This window comes from Indicator indicator, chromosome 23 (genome assembly GCF_027791375.1).
Source record: "Indicator indicator isolate 239-I01 chromosome 23, UM_Iind_1.1, whole genome shotgun sequence".
Lineage (NCBI taxonomy): Eukaryota > Metazoa > Chordata > Aves > Piciformes > Indicatoridae > Indicator > Indicator indicator.
Window position 1 is genome coordinate 14,647,697 of NC_072032.1, and position 17,048 is coordinate 14,664,744.

Here is a 17,048-nt window from a genome sequence, read left to right on the forward strand (position 1 = left end):
TGTATATACCTGACAGTCACTGTATATACCTGACAGTCACTGTTTATACCTGGCAGTCACTGTTTATACCTCACAGTCACTGAATATACCTGACAGTCACTGTTTATACCTGGCAGTCACTGCATATACCTGACAGTCACTGTATATACCTGGCAGTCACTGTTTATACCTGACAGTCACTGTATATACCTGGCAGTCACTGCATATACCTGACAGTCACTGTTTATACCTGACAGTCACTGTTTATACCTGACAGTCACTGTATATACCTGGCAGTCACTGTTTATACCTGACAGTCACTGTTTATACCTGACAGTCACTGTATATACCTGGCAGTCACTGTTTATACCTGACAGTCACTGCATATACCTGACAGTCACTGTTTATACCTGACAGTCACTGTTTATACCTGACAGTCACTGTATATACCTGACAGTCACTGTATATACCTGACAGTCACTGTTTATACCTGGCAGTCACTGTATATACCTGACAGTCACTGTATATACCTGGCAGTCACTGTATATACCTGACAGTCACTGTTTATACCTGGCAGTCACTGTTTATACCTGACAGTCACTGCATATACCTGACAGTCACTGTATATACCTGACAGTCACTGCATATACCTGGCAGTCACTGCATATACCTGACAGTCACTGCATATACCTCGCAGTCACTGTTTATACCTGGCAGTCACTGTTTATACCTGACAGTCACTGCATATACCTGACAGTCACTGTATATACCTGGCAGTCACTGCATATACCTGACAGTCACTGTTTATACCTGGCAGTCACTGTATATACCTGGCAGTCACTGTATATACCTGACAGTCACTGCATATACCTGACAGTCACTGTATATACCTGGCAGTCACTGTATATACCTGACAGTCACTGTATATACCTGGCAGTCACTGTATATACCTGACACTTACTGTATATACCTGACAGTCACTGTATATACCTGGCAGTTACTGTATATACCTGACAGTCACTGTATATACCTGACAGTCACTGTTTATACCTGGCAGTCACTGTATATACCTGGCAGTCACTGTTTATACCTGACACTCACTGTATATACCTGGCAGTCACTGTTTATACCTGACAGTCATTGCATATACCTGGCAGTCACTGTATATACCTGGCAGTCACTGTTTATACCTGGCAGTCACTGCATATACCTGACAGTCACTGTTTATACCTGGCAGTCACTGTTTATACCTGACAGTCAGTGTATATACCTGGCAGTCACTGTATATACCTGACAGTCACTGGATATACCTGACAGTCACTGGATATACCTGACAGTCACTGTTTATACCTGACAGTCACTGCATATACCTGACAGTCACTGCATATACCTGACAGTCACTGTATATGCCTGACAGTCACTGTTTATACCTGACAGTCACTGTTTATACCTGACAGTCACTGCATATACCTGACAGTCACTGTTTATACCTGACAGTCACTGCATATGCCTGACAATCACTGTTTATACCTGACAGTCACTGTTTATACCTGGCAGTCACTGTTTATACCTGACTGTCACTGTATATGCCTGATAGTCACTGTTTATACCTGACAGTCACTGTTTATACCTGACAGTCACTGCATATACCTGACAGTCACTGTTTATACCTGACAGTCACTGCATATGCCTGACAATCACTGTTTATACCTGACAGTCACTGTTTATACCTGGCAGTCACTGTTTATACCTGACAGTCACTGTATATACCTGACAGTCACTGTTTATACCTGACAGTCACTGCATATACCTGACAGTCACTGCATATACCTGACAGTCACTGTATATACCTGACAGTCACTGTTTATACCTGACAGTCACTGTTTATACCTGACAGTCACTGCATATGCCTGACAATCACTGTTTATACCTGACAGTCACTGTTTATACCTGGCAGTCACTGTTTATACCTGACAGTCACTGCATATAGCTGACAGTCACTGCATATACCTGACAGTCACTGTATATGCCTGACAGTCACTGTTTATACCTGACAGTCACTGTATATACCTGGCAGTCACTGTTTATACCTGACAGTCACTGCATATACCTGACAGTCACTGCATATACCTGACAGTCACTGTATATGCCTGACAGTCACTGTTTATACCTGGCAGTCACTGTTTATACCTGACAGTCACTGTTTATAACTGACAGTCACTGTTTATACCTGGCAGTCACTGTTTATACCTGACAGTCTCTGTATATAACTGACAGTCACTGTTTTTACCTGGCAGTCACTGTTTATACCTGACAGTCACTGTTTATACCTGGCAGTCACTGCTTATACCTGACAGTCACTGCATATACCTGACAGTCACTGTTTATACCTGGCAGTCACTGCATATACCTGACAGTCACTGCATATACCTGACAGTCACTGTATATACGTGACAGTCACTGTATATACCTGACAGTCACTGTTTATACCTGGCAGTCACTGTACATAACTGGCAGTCACTGTATATACCTGACAGTCACTGTTTATACCTGGCAGTCACTGTTTATACCTGGCAGTCACTGTATATACCTGACAGTCACTGTTTATACCTGGCAGTCACTGTATATAACTGGCAGTCACTGTATATACCTGGCAGTCACTGTTTATACCTGGCAGTCACTGTACATACCTGACAGTCACTGTTTATACCTGGCAGTCACTGTATATAACTGGCAGTCACTGTATATACCTGGCAGTCACTGTTTATACCTGACAGTCACTGTTTATACCTGGCAGTCACTGTTTATACCTGACAGTCACTGCATATACCTGACAGTCACTGTTTATACTTGGCAGTCACTGTTTATACCTGACAGTCACTGTTTATACCTGACAGTCACTGTATATACCTGACAGTCACTGTATATACCTGGCAGTCACTGTTTATACCTGACAGTCACTGTTTATACCTGGCAGTCACTGTTTATACCTGGCAGTCACTGTATATACCTGACAGTCACTGTATATACCTGGAAGTCACTGCATATAACTGACAGTCACTATATACCTGACAGTCACTGCATATACCTGGAAGTCACTGCATATAACTGACAGTCACTGCATATACCTGGCAGTCACTATATATACCTGGAAGTCACTGCATATAACTGACAGTCACTGTTTATACCTGGCAGTCACTGTATATACCTGGCAGTCACTGTTTATACCTGACAGTCACTGCATATACCTGACAGTCACTGTTTATACCTGACAGTCTCTGTTTATACCTGGCAGTCACTGTTTATACCTGACAGTCACTGCATATACCTGGCAGTCACTGTATATACCTCACAGTCACTGTATATACCTGACAGTCACTGTATATACCTCTCAGTCACTGTTTATACCTGACAGTCACTGTTTATACCTGACAGTCACTGTTTATACCTGGCAGTCACTGTATATACCTGACAGTCACTGTATATACCTGGCAGTCACTGTTTATACCTGGCAGTCACTGTTTATACCTGACAGTCACTGCATATAACTGACAGTCACTGTATATACCTGACAGTCACTGTTTATACCTGACAGTCACTGTATATACCTGACAGTCACTGTATATACCTGACAGTCACTGTTTATACCTAGTAGTCACTGTATATACCTGACAGTCACTGTTTATACCTGGCAGTCACTGTTTATACCTGACAGTCACTGTTTATACCTGGCAGTCACTGTTTATACCTGACAGTCACTGCATATAACTGACAGTCACTGTATATACCTGACAGTCACTGTTTATACCTGACAGTCACTGTATATACCTGACAGTCACTGTTTATACCTGGCAGTCACTGTTTATACCTGGCAGTCACTGTTTATACCTGACAGTCACTGTATATACCTGACAGTCACTGTTTATACCTGGCAGTCACTGTATATACCTGACAGTCACTGTATATACCTGGCAGTCACTGTTTATACCTGACAGTCACTGTTTATACCTGACAGTCACTGTATATACCTGGCAGTCACTGTTTATACCTGGCAGTCACTGTTTATACCTGACAGTCACTGTATATACCTGACAGTCACTGTTTATACCTGACAGTCACTGTATATAACTGACAGTCACTGCACATACTTGACAGTCACTGTTTATACCTGACAGTCACTGTATATACCTGACAGTCACTGTTTATACCTGACAGTCACTGTTTATACCTGGCAGTCACTGTATATACCTGACAGTCACTGTTTATACCTGACAGTCACTGTTTATACCTGGCAGTCACTGTATATACCTGACAGTCACTGTATATACCTGACAGTCACTGTTTATACCTGGCAGTCACTGTATATACCTGACAGTCACTGTTTATACCTGGCAGTCACTGTTTATACCTGGCAGTCACTGTATATACCTGACCTTCACTGTTTATACCTGACAGTCACTGTTTATACCTGACCTTCACTGTTTATACCTGACAGTCACTGTTTATACCTGGCAGTCACTGTATATACCTGGCAGTCACTGTATATACCTGACAGTCACTGTTTATACCTGACAGTCACTGTATATAACTGACAGTCACTGCATATACCTGACAGTCACTGTTTATACCTGACAGTCACTGTATATACCTCACAGTCACTGTTTATACCTGGCAGTCACTGTATATAACTGACAGTCACTGTATATACCTGACAGTCACTGTTTATACCTGGCAGTCACTGTTTATACCTGGCAGTCACTGTATATACCTGACAGTCACTGTTTATACCTGACAGTCACTGTATATAACTGACAGTCACTGTATATACCTGACAGTCACTGTTCATACCTGACAGTCACTGTGTATACCTGACAGTCACTGTTTATACCTGACAGTCACTGTATATAACTGACAGTCACTGCATATACCTGACAGTCACTGTTTATACCTGGCAGTCACTGTTTATACCTGACAGTCACTGTTTATACCTGGCAGTCACTGTGTATACCTGACAGTCACTGTGTATACCTGACAGTCACTGTTTATACCTGGCAGTCACTGTATATACCTGACAGTCACTGTTTATACCTGACAGTCACTGTTTATACCTGGTAGTCACTGTTTATACCTGACTGTCACTGTATATACCTCACAGTCACTGTTTATACCTGGCAGTCACTGTTTATACCTGACTGTCACTGTATATACCTCACAGTCACTGTTTATACCTGGCAGTCACTGTTTATACCTGACTGTCACTGTATATACCTCACAGTCACTGTTTATACCTGGCAGTCACTGTTTATACCTAACTGTCACTGTATATACCTCACAGTCACTGTATATACCTGGCAGTCACTGTATATACCTGGCAGTCACTGTTTATACCTGACAGTCACAGTATATACCTGGCAGTCACTGTATATACCTGACCTTCACTGTTTATACCTGACAGTCACAGTATATACCTGGCAGTCACTGTATATACCTGACAGTCACTGTTTATACCTGACAGTCACTGTATATACCTGACAGTCACTGTTTATACCTGACAGTCACTGTGTATACCTGACAGTCACTGTTTATACCTGACAGTCACTGTATATACCTGGCAGTCACTGTATATACCTGGCAGTCACTGTTTATACCTGACAGTCACTGTGTATACCTGACAGTCACTGTATATACCTGACAGTCACTGTTTATACCTGACAGTCACTGTTTATACCTGGCAGTCACTGTATATACCTGGCAGTCACTGTTTATACCTGACAGTCACTGTATATACCTGGCAGTCACTGTATATACCTGACAGTCACTGTATATACCTGGCAGTCACTGTTTATACCTGACAGTCACTGTATATACCTGACAGTCACTGTATATACCTGGCAGTCACTGTTTATACCTGACAGTCACTGTATATACCTGACAGTCACTGTATATACCTGGCAGTCACTGTTTATACCTGACAGTCACTGTATATACCTGACAGTCACTGTATATACCTGGCAGTCACTGTTTATACCTGGCAGTCACTGTATATACCTGGCAGTCACTGTTTATACCTGGCAGTCACTGTATATACCTGGCAGTCACTGTATATACCTGACAGTCACTGTATATACCTGGCAGTCACTGTTTATACCTGACAGTCACTGTATATACCTGACAGTCACTGTATATACCTGGCAGTCACTGTTTATACCTGACAGTCACTGTATATACCTGACAGTCACTGTATATACCTGGCAGTCACTGTTTATACCTGACAGTCACTGTATATACCTGGCAGTCACTGTATATACCTGGCAGTCACTGTTTATACCTCACAGTCACTGTATATACCTGACAGTCACTGTTTATACCTTACAGTCACTGTTTATACCTGGCAGTCACTGTTTATACCTGACAGTCACTGCATATACCTGGCAGTCACTGTTTATACCTGGCAGTCACTGTATATAACTGACAGTCACTGTTTATACCTGGCAGTCACTGTTTATACCTGGCAGTCACTGTATATACCTGGCAATCCCTGTTTATACCTGGCAGTCACTGTTTATACCTGGCAGTCACTGTATATACCTGGCAGTCACTGTATATACCTGGCAGTCACTGTTTATACCTCACAGTCACTGTATATACCTGGCAGTCACTGTATATACCTGACAGTCACTGTTTATACCTGACAGTCACTGTTTATACCTCACAGTCACTGTATATACCTGGCAGTCACTGTATATACCTGACAGTCACTGTATATACCTGGCAGTCACTGCATATACCTGACAGTCACTGTATATACCTCACAGTCACTGTTTATACCTGACAGTAACTGTTTATACCTGGCAGTCACTGTATATACCTGGCAGTCACTGTTTATACCTCACAGTAACTGTATATACCTGACAGTCACTGTATATACCTGACAGTAACTGTTTATACCTGGCAGTCACTGTATATACCTGGCAGTCACTGTTTATACCTCACAGTCACTGTATATACCTGACAGTCACTGTTTATACCTTACAGTCACTGTTTATACCTGGCAGTCACTGTTTATACCTGACAGTCACTGCATATACCTGGCAGTCACTGTTTATACCTGGCAGTCACTGTATATAACTGACAGTCACTGCATATACCTGGCAGTCACTGTTTATACCTGGCAGTCACTGTATATAACTGACAGTCACTGTTTATACCTGGCAGTCACTGTTTATACCTTACAGTCACTGTATATACCTGGCAGTCACTGTTTATACCTGACAGTCACTGCATATACCTGGCAGTCACTGTTTATACCTGGCAGTCACTGTTTATACCTGACAGTCACTGTTTATACCTGACAGTCACTGCATATACCTGGCAGTCACTGTATATACCTGGCAATCACTGTTTATACCTGGCAGTCACTGTTTATACCTGACAGTCACTGTATATACCTGACAGTCACTGTATATACCTGGCAGTCACTGTTTATACCTGGCAGTCACTGTATATACCTGACAGTCACTGTATATACCTGGCAGTCACTGTATATACCTGACAGTTGCAACACTTCACTTCTCTACATTTACACTTGCTTAAAGTAGACTTAGAAGACCTTCAACACCAAAATCTTCTTTTTAATTATTAGACCAAAATACTGTAATGTTGACTTCTTGTAATCACAGGTGTGTGGTATAGTGGGAGCAGTTGACAATTTATCCTTTTGCAAGATAGAGTTTAAAAGGGTGGATTCCTACAACCCCCCCCAGACTTTCAAAGGGTCTCAATGTGCTTTTCTTTACCTGTATACCTCTACAGATACATCTAGACTGCATTATACTTTGTCCATGGCCACACTTGTGACTTTCCTAGCCAGATATACAGACTTTGGGCAGCAGAAAATTTGAATGGCTATAGTAATGATAATGAATATGGGAAGAAAACCTAGAAAGAGGGAAGAAAACCTATAAAGAATGAAGAAAGGCAGCTTTTCAGATCTAGTATTTAAGTACAATACCTTCTAAATTCATTTCTGTCCCCAGCTTGCATGAGTGCCACAATAGTGTTTGTAACTGAGGTGCCAATGTTTGCCCCCATTATGATAGGAATGGCTGCTTTCACAGTCAGCACTAGAAAGCAGAGAAAAGGAAGCATGGAACAGAAAAAAAATCAGATCATCAGCAAGCTCTTTGCTCCAAGGAAAATTAACATCTATTCATCTCACTTGGAATCATAGAATGGTCCAGGCTGGAAGGGACCACCAAAGGTCACCTAGTCTGACCTCCCTGCAGTCAGCAGGGACATCCCCAGCTAGATCAGGAACCCTGACTTCTCTTGATGTCCCTGGGATTAGATGCTCCAGTCCAGATATGTTTGCTTGAATCCAGCCTCCTGGGAATGTGGTTTTCCCATATTCCCATGATTCCTGCAGCCCATGGTTACTGCTTTCACCACATGTTAGGGGACCAGAGTGAAATGAAGTCTCTTCTTTCCCAGGCCTTTTTCTACCTACTGCAGAATTTTGAATGATTCCACAGCAACAAATGAAATTTAGTGACTGGCTAACAGGAGACAAGCATGCAGGCCCTTCCAACATGAAGGCATTCAATGCCAAGCCTTCCCATGGTTTTCATTGCAGCTGGGGATTTACTGCTAGTAGTTGTATTGTTAGTGTTTAAAATGTCATTTTATATCAGCACAGCAGCTGTGAAACCCTTTCCCTGCAGTCTCTACTCTTACAGCCAATGTTTCTAAAGCTTGAATGCAGGAGGAAATGTTTGCACCCCAGAGCAAGCTTTATGGTGGTCTCTAGGAGCATACTCTATGCAGACTTACACGTGGAGGACACCATGCTGACTATAATGGATGAGGAAGTGCTGGAGCTCTGGACCATAACAGTCACCAGGACTCCAATCACCAGTCCTGCAACAGGGTTAGACAGCACTGAATCATCTTTAAAAATGTCCCCTGCTGCTTTACCTACAAAAAAAAAAAAAAAAAGATATTCTCAGAGTGAGGGGAGTGCAAGGTAAAATCCATAGGAATTATTAGTGTTTAACTAAAGATCATTCAGCTGTTTAATCAATACACATATACACCCCACCCCACCCCCAAAACCAGAAAATGCACAAGATGAGTAACTCAAGGATCCAAATTCAGTTCCTGAACTTTCAGCTTCTCAGTTATCAGAGAGTACTTTGCATTCTCCCATTGCAATGGCTGAACAAGCTCTCTTGAACTTTGCAGGGAACCACCTAAAACCACAGCCACCAGAGGAAAGACTGTAGGACAGAAACCCATACATGCATAGATTTAAATGGTATTATTGCTCGATATTTTTGGTTGCTGCATGAAGAAAAACTATTTAAATAATCCTTAATAATTCTGCTTCTGTAGCTTTCTGGATTGACAAAAAACCCAAATCAAATAAAACCAAATCAAACCAAGCCAAACACCTCCACAGAAGCTCAGGTATTTCACTGTTAACCACTTCTGAATCCATCAGCAGAATTCAGCCCTTGGAAATAGGTTAAACTGAAAAATAATTTCCAACAGTTTTCTTCTTGGAAGTATTTGGAGGACATTTCATTGCTGGAGGCTTTGATCAAAAGCCCAATTTTTGTATTTCAACTTGTTGAAAAGTCTTTCACATGGCACAGATCTATGTCCAGATTATGCATTCGTGTAAACTGTCACTGAAGTAAGAGGAACCTAAGAAATTCAGGCTAATAATCCCTACATCAACAGCTCTTTGGAATGAGAGAAACAAAAGCTCTTTCAAACAAATGAAGATACTCTTCAGCAGAGGTACTTCCTTCTAAATCAGTATCTCAACACACAAACCTGTGGAGAGCATTCTGGAAGAGTAATACTTGCACTTTACTAGCTCAGAAGAAATTTACTGTCTCATTCATAGTTCATTCTTGATATTTTAGACATTTTCATACCTCCCACCAGCTGAAAAGCAGAGCTCAGCACATCCAGAGAACACACAAACATGTAGAGCAATCCCAGCAGCATGATAAACTTCCCTATCCCGTAGAGCACACGAATTATTTTTCCTTTTCTGTCCAGTTCTGCAAAACAAATGCATTAGGCATGAAAGATTTGCTTGATGTTATCTGGTGTTCTCCTGGAACAGCCTAGTGGACAGGCGGAGACCACAGAGCCTAAGAGAATGTTGTGGCCCCAGAAGGTGCTTAAACCCAAGAGAATGTTCTGCTTCATGAAATGTTAGTTGCAGAAGCAGGTAGATTGTTCCCTGAATTTTACCATGCAAAAGCTTTTGGTATGTAATGAAGTCTTTATGCAGTATGAGACTGACCCTTGGTTTTAGAGAGTCATCCCACTGAGTAAAGAAAGACCAGTGAGAGCCTGGATATAAAATCATGCTAGTTTTAGGTGGGTTTCCATATATCTCTTTGTGTTTCAAGGAGAGTAAGCAGCATGATTCTTCTTAACTGACTGAACATAATATCCTCACTCTCTGCTGAGGAAGGTGAGGCAGAGTGTAAAACCTACATCTGAAAACCCCTTGACTCTGGAGTTCAGTTCTGCAGCATGTATCATGTCAGAAAAATAATGAAGACAAAAAGAGAAGTAATGGAAAAAATAAAGAGAGGTAACTTAATTACAGAGAAATGGCTACCTGACCACTTGACCCCAGTGTCCTGCAGTTCTGGCAGAGCCCATGGGTCTTCTTCTTCTGGCCTTGTCTCATCTATCAAGGCTATTGTGGAAAATGCAGGTTGAATCTCCCCTTTATTTCCATGTGAAGCCACATTGCCTGATGAAACAGAACATTGAAGCCCACTTTAGTCACTTCCCATCTTCTCCAAGGAGCCCCAAAAAGTTCTGTGTTGCTGTAAGTGCCAGGTGAGGAACCATTACCTTTGTGATTTTCTCCTTCTTTCCCAGCCATGTTCTGGTTTTGTTTGGAAGAGTCCCCAATGTAGTTATTGGTTTCAGGCTTTTCCACCTCAGGCCAGGGAGCCATGATCTGTGACTAACAAAGTAGTATCAATTAAAAGGCACATGCAGTTAAAATGCACAATTTACAACAGGGTAAGGGAGAAATATGATTAAGTTTAAAAGAGATAGAAAAGGAATGGAAGCAATTTATCCCTTAGCACAGCTTTTTACTAATCTTTATGAATTATTCTTTTATTTATGAAACTGATTCATCAATTGTTTTTTTTTCAAATATTTCCATCTCATGCCTGTGTTTTTGTTCACTTTTGATTGTCATGAAAGCAAAGATTCCTCTGCTTTCCAAACCTGTGATTCATTTTATCCCCTTCCTGCAAAAAGTCAGAGGACTGTTTTACTTTCTTACCCCTTCTGGGTTCAACTGGCTGCCTTTACCAGCCTGGTGCTTCAGAACACAGACCTTAGCAAAGAAAGTTCTTCCTAAACACATTGCCTGGAGTGGGCAGTGTATGCTAAACTTGTTGCCTTTTTTGGTTCACTCCCATGGAAGCATGGAAGGGAACATGACCCTGAATAAGGTGGAGGGAGACCCCAGGGTTTCACGCTCCACGATGGTGCTTGCTGAACAGCTGGACTAGAGCATGTTAGAGAGCAGTGGTCATTTGTAGGTCCATATGTGCCTGTGACTGCAAATGCTGCAGGTGAAGCTGAGATAGTGGCAGCAAGGTCAGGCTCACCCATCTCATGGAGGCTCTCTCTGAGCCTCTTCCTTCCTGACCGTTTCTGTGCACGTTTGACATCCATTGCAGTATTAACAAATAATCATAGAAAAAATAGGACACTACGTGGCCAAATCCTGCCCTCGCAGCTACAAGCACATATGACAGCTCTAGCCCAGGCACAGGAGGAGGAGTCAGAAGTTCCTTGAACCAAAATCTGGAGGAGTCCTTCCTATTTGTGGTCAGTCATTGGAACAGGCTGCCCAGGGCGGGTAGTGGAATCATTATGCCTGGAGGTGTTTGAAAATGTGTGGGCATGGCACTTTGGGACATGCTTCAATAGCCATGGTGGTGGTGGGTTGATGGTTGGATTCAATGATCTTAAAGGTCTTTTCCAACTGAAACCATTCCATGATTCCATGATTTGCTTCACCAATATCAGAAGACAGAGGGAGGGATATGAGAGAGGGGGAAGGTGACGATGGGGAGCCAAGGCAACGTATGATTGTACCTCTGCCTTTCCAGGCTTGTAAGGCTGTGGGTTAGCTCAGCCAGCAAGACCAAAAACTTAGTGCAAAGGATGGGAGAGGCTTGAATAGTCTCAACTACAGAACCATCTCTTCCACCCCCTCTGCTCCATGAGCACTTTGTCAGTACTATGGACAAAGCTGCCCCACAGCCACCACATCTGACATTGGTGCAGCTGGCAAATTTGCCTGCAGTGCTCCTCTTGAACAGGGCACCTGTGCCCATCCTCCAAAAGGCAGTGTCAGAGCTGCCCTCATGCTCCTGTAAACAAGGTTCACCTACATTTACCAGGAACTCTACAGGGGTATAATTAAAATCATTCATTTAGTCATAATCTTTTATGTAGCTGATAGTGAAATTGTCTTGTCCCTGCCCACATCAATGAACCTCACATCCTCCTCCTTAGCTGGGAAGGAAATGTCACAGACAAAATCCCTCATCTCATAATGTAACAGAGGAGGGTATTCTTCACAAAGAAAAGAGTACCTCCTCTTCCACATTATCAGGAAAAAATAATCCCATTAACAAAAACTATGCTTTAGACATCTGTGGCATGAGATCAGGAGAAGCTCTCAAGATACGAAAAGAAAGATCTCAGAACAGCTGGAAGAAAAATCAGTCCTCCTTGTTTCAACAAGGGTTTCCATTTGCTTGGAGCAAATTCCAGTATTTTCACCGATGCCAGAACAACTTCCAGGCCCCACCCATGCCAGAACACCTCTGTCTTGTCAAACAAGTTTCATTCAGACATGTTCAGCAGTTAAAGAGCTCTAAAAAAACCCCAGACCTGCTTGGCTCTTCTTCAGTGAAATGCAATCGTGAAAACACATTGGAAATTCAGATGTGAAGCTGCACTGACAACATATTCCCCCACGGAGAGATACAGAATATGCTGGGCACCAGCAGCCCTAGAGATGCCATCAGCACTTCTGCAGCTCTTCTGTTACCCTCAGTATGGAAATGAAGGACTCAGACTGCACCATTACTGTATGGAAACTGAGCTGATGTATTCACTGGAGAAACTGGAGCTTGAAAACTTCAGCAGGCAAACAGTCTCTGTCTCTCCTCAATAGACTGTCCTCAGCCAAGAATTCAGCAGGGCAGTTTTTCATAATAAGCATCTTCCATGTTCCTGGGGTGCTCAGGATCCCACAGGTATGTCAGGTATTATTATTGGCTTACATGATTAAATGCCATAGAATGAGAGGTGACCACTCCTGTGGAGGAAGTTGGGTTTTTTTAATAGGTATCCATATAAAGTTATTCATAAGCCCTGCTCAGCTCCAGACTTGAATACTGGAGGTCCTTACAGCATTTGCTTTGTGCATTTGGGCTTGCAGAGCTGTTACTGGAACAGCCCATTCTGTGAGATTGGTATCAAGGACTGATGAAAACAGAGCCCTCTAGATCCTTGAAGCTCTACCTAAGCTGTCAGCTTTCTCCAGATCCCAACTCTTGTTAAGAGCAACAGCTGAGAAGATAGTTTACAGCCACCCGATCCTCTGTTTGGTGGAGTCCTGGCCACAGCTACTTGCTGTTAATTAATCACTGTGCTACAAGGATAATCTACATTCTACAGTTTTCCCTTCAAAGAATTCCTCTTTGGCCCAAGTATGCCCAAATTAACATCCTGAGAAAATCCTCAGAAGAAAACCAAACTGGGTGCTGTGGGGAAGCAGAGCAGTGAGGTGACAAAACAAACTGCAGTCCTCCTTGGCAGCCCACATAAGCCTTTGGAAAGATTGATATCAGGAGTGGTGTAAAGCCTAACAGAACTGACACTGAAAACTCTAACAGAGAGTTACTTTTGGACACTAGAGACTTCACTGTGCTGCAAAGGGACAAGAGAATGGGGAGAGGATGGGCTGGTGATGACTCTGCAACAAGGAGCTACGTTCAGCTACCTTTGGTCCAGGTCCAAAGCAGCATAGCCATAGTTGCTGGATGAGGTGACCAGAGTGATGAGCTCTGCCCATCCCTGTGCCAACCCAGCTCCCTCAGCATTGCCAGGCCATTTCCTGCCTTAGCTGGCAGGACTCTGGCCAGGCTGCTTTCACCCAGGGCGTATTCCCGGAGCTCGTGTCCGGATAAGCAATGCTGCCTGTTCAAAGCTGTGCTGAAAGGGGAGCTAATTTCCTGCTGAAAGTGGCAGGTCAGAATGTGCTATGCATATTGCAAAGGTCTGAAAACCAATGCCTGCAGAAGCTGTAACCCAGCCTGTTTCAGTGGCCCTTGCAGCAAATCCTCTCACACCACGGTGTGTGCTCCTTTTGTTGTGAGGGTAGACTTCCCTCGCCTTTGGAAACTGCTAACTGTGTGACATCCTCACTAGCTCCAAAAGAAACTGAATCCTCTTGCTTCTAAGGGGAAGAGAGATAGGAACCAATGGCATTCAAATGCTGAAATGAAATATGAGGAAGTCAAAGCCAAAGTTGGTTTTACATCCATGCTGACTCTCACTGCAGCGTTTCAAAGAGTTAAAAGTCCCAGGGGAATTATCTGAGCAGCTCTAGGTGTCATGTAGTTGCCTTGTGTTGCATTCCTCAGTGACTCATTGGACTGTAACAGCGTTGCCTCTGCTGCAAGGCTAGCCTCTGACTGCTCCTCAGTTTTAAATCAGAGAGAGTTGTAAACATATTGATTTTTGCTGGACTTAAGCTACAGACTATGACCCACCATGTGGACAGTATTGTTTGTACCTCTCCACCCGTGACAGCTCACTGAAAGGCCACCTTGTGCCTCAAATAAAAACTATGAAGCAGTAAGGCTTAAAGAAATCTCACCTCCAGGGGAACAGATCCAATCAAACCAAGGTGAAATGAAAGCCCTGGATGAAGTAGCAGCTGGTAATAACTGCAACAACCACCGACACCACCATGCCTGTGCCTACAGCTTGCTTAAAGCAGCTCCAAATCAAGTTGTGGATCCAGCCAGGCTTTCCCTTCTCTTCTTTACTCTCAGGGTCTCCACACCAACACATCACTTTCTTGCCATTCACCACTCTGATATGGTTTTTGTGTTAAAAGGGAATTTATCTATAGCCTCCTATCTGACTATGTGACTTAGTAAAGATGAATATTCACCACACTTACAGGAGTAAGTGACACAGCAATCCTCATACACAGTTCAAAGAAATATTGTCTTCCCCCCTTCAAAACGTACTGTTTCCAACAAAGAAACATATTATGCAGAGACAGGAAAGGGAAGATCCTCAGCCAGCAAGAATTCATTCAGTAGCTTTACATCAGCTGCTGATTTTGCCCTGGAACCTGTTCCAAGGCAGCCACAAAGCTTCAGGTTCAACAGGCAACATCTTACAGAAACCCCAGCAATGATTCAGCCTTGCTAGGAGCAAGTCTTGTCTTTGCTCTGACACCAGCTGCTTCCTTGGGGCTTTTTCTCTGAAGAAGTTAGCAGGCTTGGCCAGGATGTAAACTTTCAGCTAATGCAGTAGCAAAAAGGAAAAAAATCACTCCTGAAAGCTAAAGACCAATGATCTTTGTGCTCCCTCTTTATTCCTGAGGATCCCTGAGACTCAGTACTCATAAGCTTCAATCCCACACAGAGCAAAACTAAACCAAAACTAAACCAACCAGACTAGTGAAGAACACAAATTTCTAAGCAAATGCAGAAAGAAAACGAATCCCAAACCTTAGGTTTTTGCATTCACAGCCAAGCAAAGCACCAAACGCTGCCCTTGAGGAGCCAGAGCCAGGAAACTTCACTGAACTACTTGAAATGCCTACTAGGTATTTCAAGAAGACAATTGCCTTTTTTTTTTTTTCCCTTAGAAGAAAAGGACAACAACAAAATAATCCCACCACCAACCATGAAACACAGCAGATCTACCCCAGCCTGAAGACAAAACCACACAGTGAAGAACCGAGAGAGGAAAAACAAAAGTTAATGGCATTAAAAACACTTACTGATCAAATGGAAGAGCTGCTAATAAAAGTTACTGAGAAACCAGCTGATTTCTGCCTACTGCCACATTAGTTGAGCTAACTGCATTAAGCTAATGTATTCCTTTTACTTCCCTGTGTCAAACTGGATTAGCATAGGAAAATGTTTCCATCAAGAGTACCCTGCCACAGCCATAGAGAGGCAGCCAGACCTCACACACTATCTATGCTAACACACCAACTGACAGTGTTTCCTTCCACTCTTTCATTAATCATATCCCAGACATTTTCCAGTATCCAATACCACTGATGGCTATGACATGAAATCTCACTTCTTTTCAATCCAAATAGCAGTTAAACCCCACACTTTCTTATGCTATAGGCAGTTTTGACAGCTGCTGATTACTTTCCTTCTTTTACCCATATCCCACAAAAATTAATCAGGTTATCTGTGGGCAAAAAGCAGCACAGTTTGGTTTTAGAACTATGATATTTGTATGGGTTTTTTAAAATCACTTCCTTAAAATATAAAATGCAGCTGAAAGAACTTGAGAGGTGAAAATGCTAACAAGCGGATGACACTTCAGGTGCCACTCCAGTTCCCCACTCCAGTTAGCTCTCTGCTGCCAATCCTTGGGCTGCAGAAGCAGAGCTTTGGGTTTGTAAGCTAAACAATTAAAAGAAAAAAAAAAATAAAAAGAAAGAAAAGAAAAGAAAGGCTTGGTCTCAGTTGTTCTTACTTACCACTTCTTTATTCCCAGACAACAGAGTGAGTGGATCAACTGGGCAGCCACTGAAACCTGCAATATATATAGACAGGTGTTGAGCAAAGTTTGCTTTCATCACCACACACTAACATTCCTATTTTACAGTCCAGAGGCACTGCCTACCTGCAGCTTAATGATCACAATCAACCTTTTTTTAGCAGCAGCAGGCAGCAACCACCACTGATAAAACTATGGGCTAGCTCACACTTATCACATGCTAAAAAATGTCC

At 42.7% G+C, this 17,048-nt stretch overlaps 1 protein-coding gene across 1 annotated transcript in view; it reads right to left on the reverse strand.

The window, feature by feature from the left end:
• SLC34A2 (solute carrier family 34 member 2) overlaps positions 1-16,843 on the reverse strand; it is a 34,911-nt gene extending 18,068 nt beyond the window's left edge. Inside the window, exons 1-6 of the mRNA XM_054391577.1 lie at positions 16,796-16,843; positions 10,864-10,978; positions 10,622-10,759; positions 9,921-10,049; positions 8,809-8,952; positions 7,991-8,102 (exon numbers count right to left, since the gene is read on the reverse strand). Coding sequence (XP_054247552.1) covers positions 7,991-8,102; positions 8,809-8,952; positions 9,921-10,049; positions 10,622-10,759; positions 10,864-10,969 — 629 coding nt within the window. The 5' untranslated portion in view covers positions 10,970-10,978; positions 16,796-16,843. The remainder of the gene's footprint in view (positions 1-7,990; positions 8,103-8,808; positions 8,953-9,920; positions 10,050-10,621; positions 10,760-10,863; positions 10,979-16,795) is intronic.
• Positions 16,844-17,048: the final 205 nt, after the last annotated feature.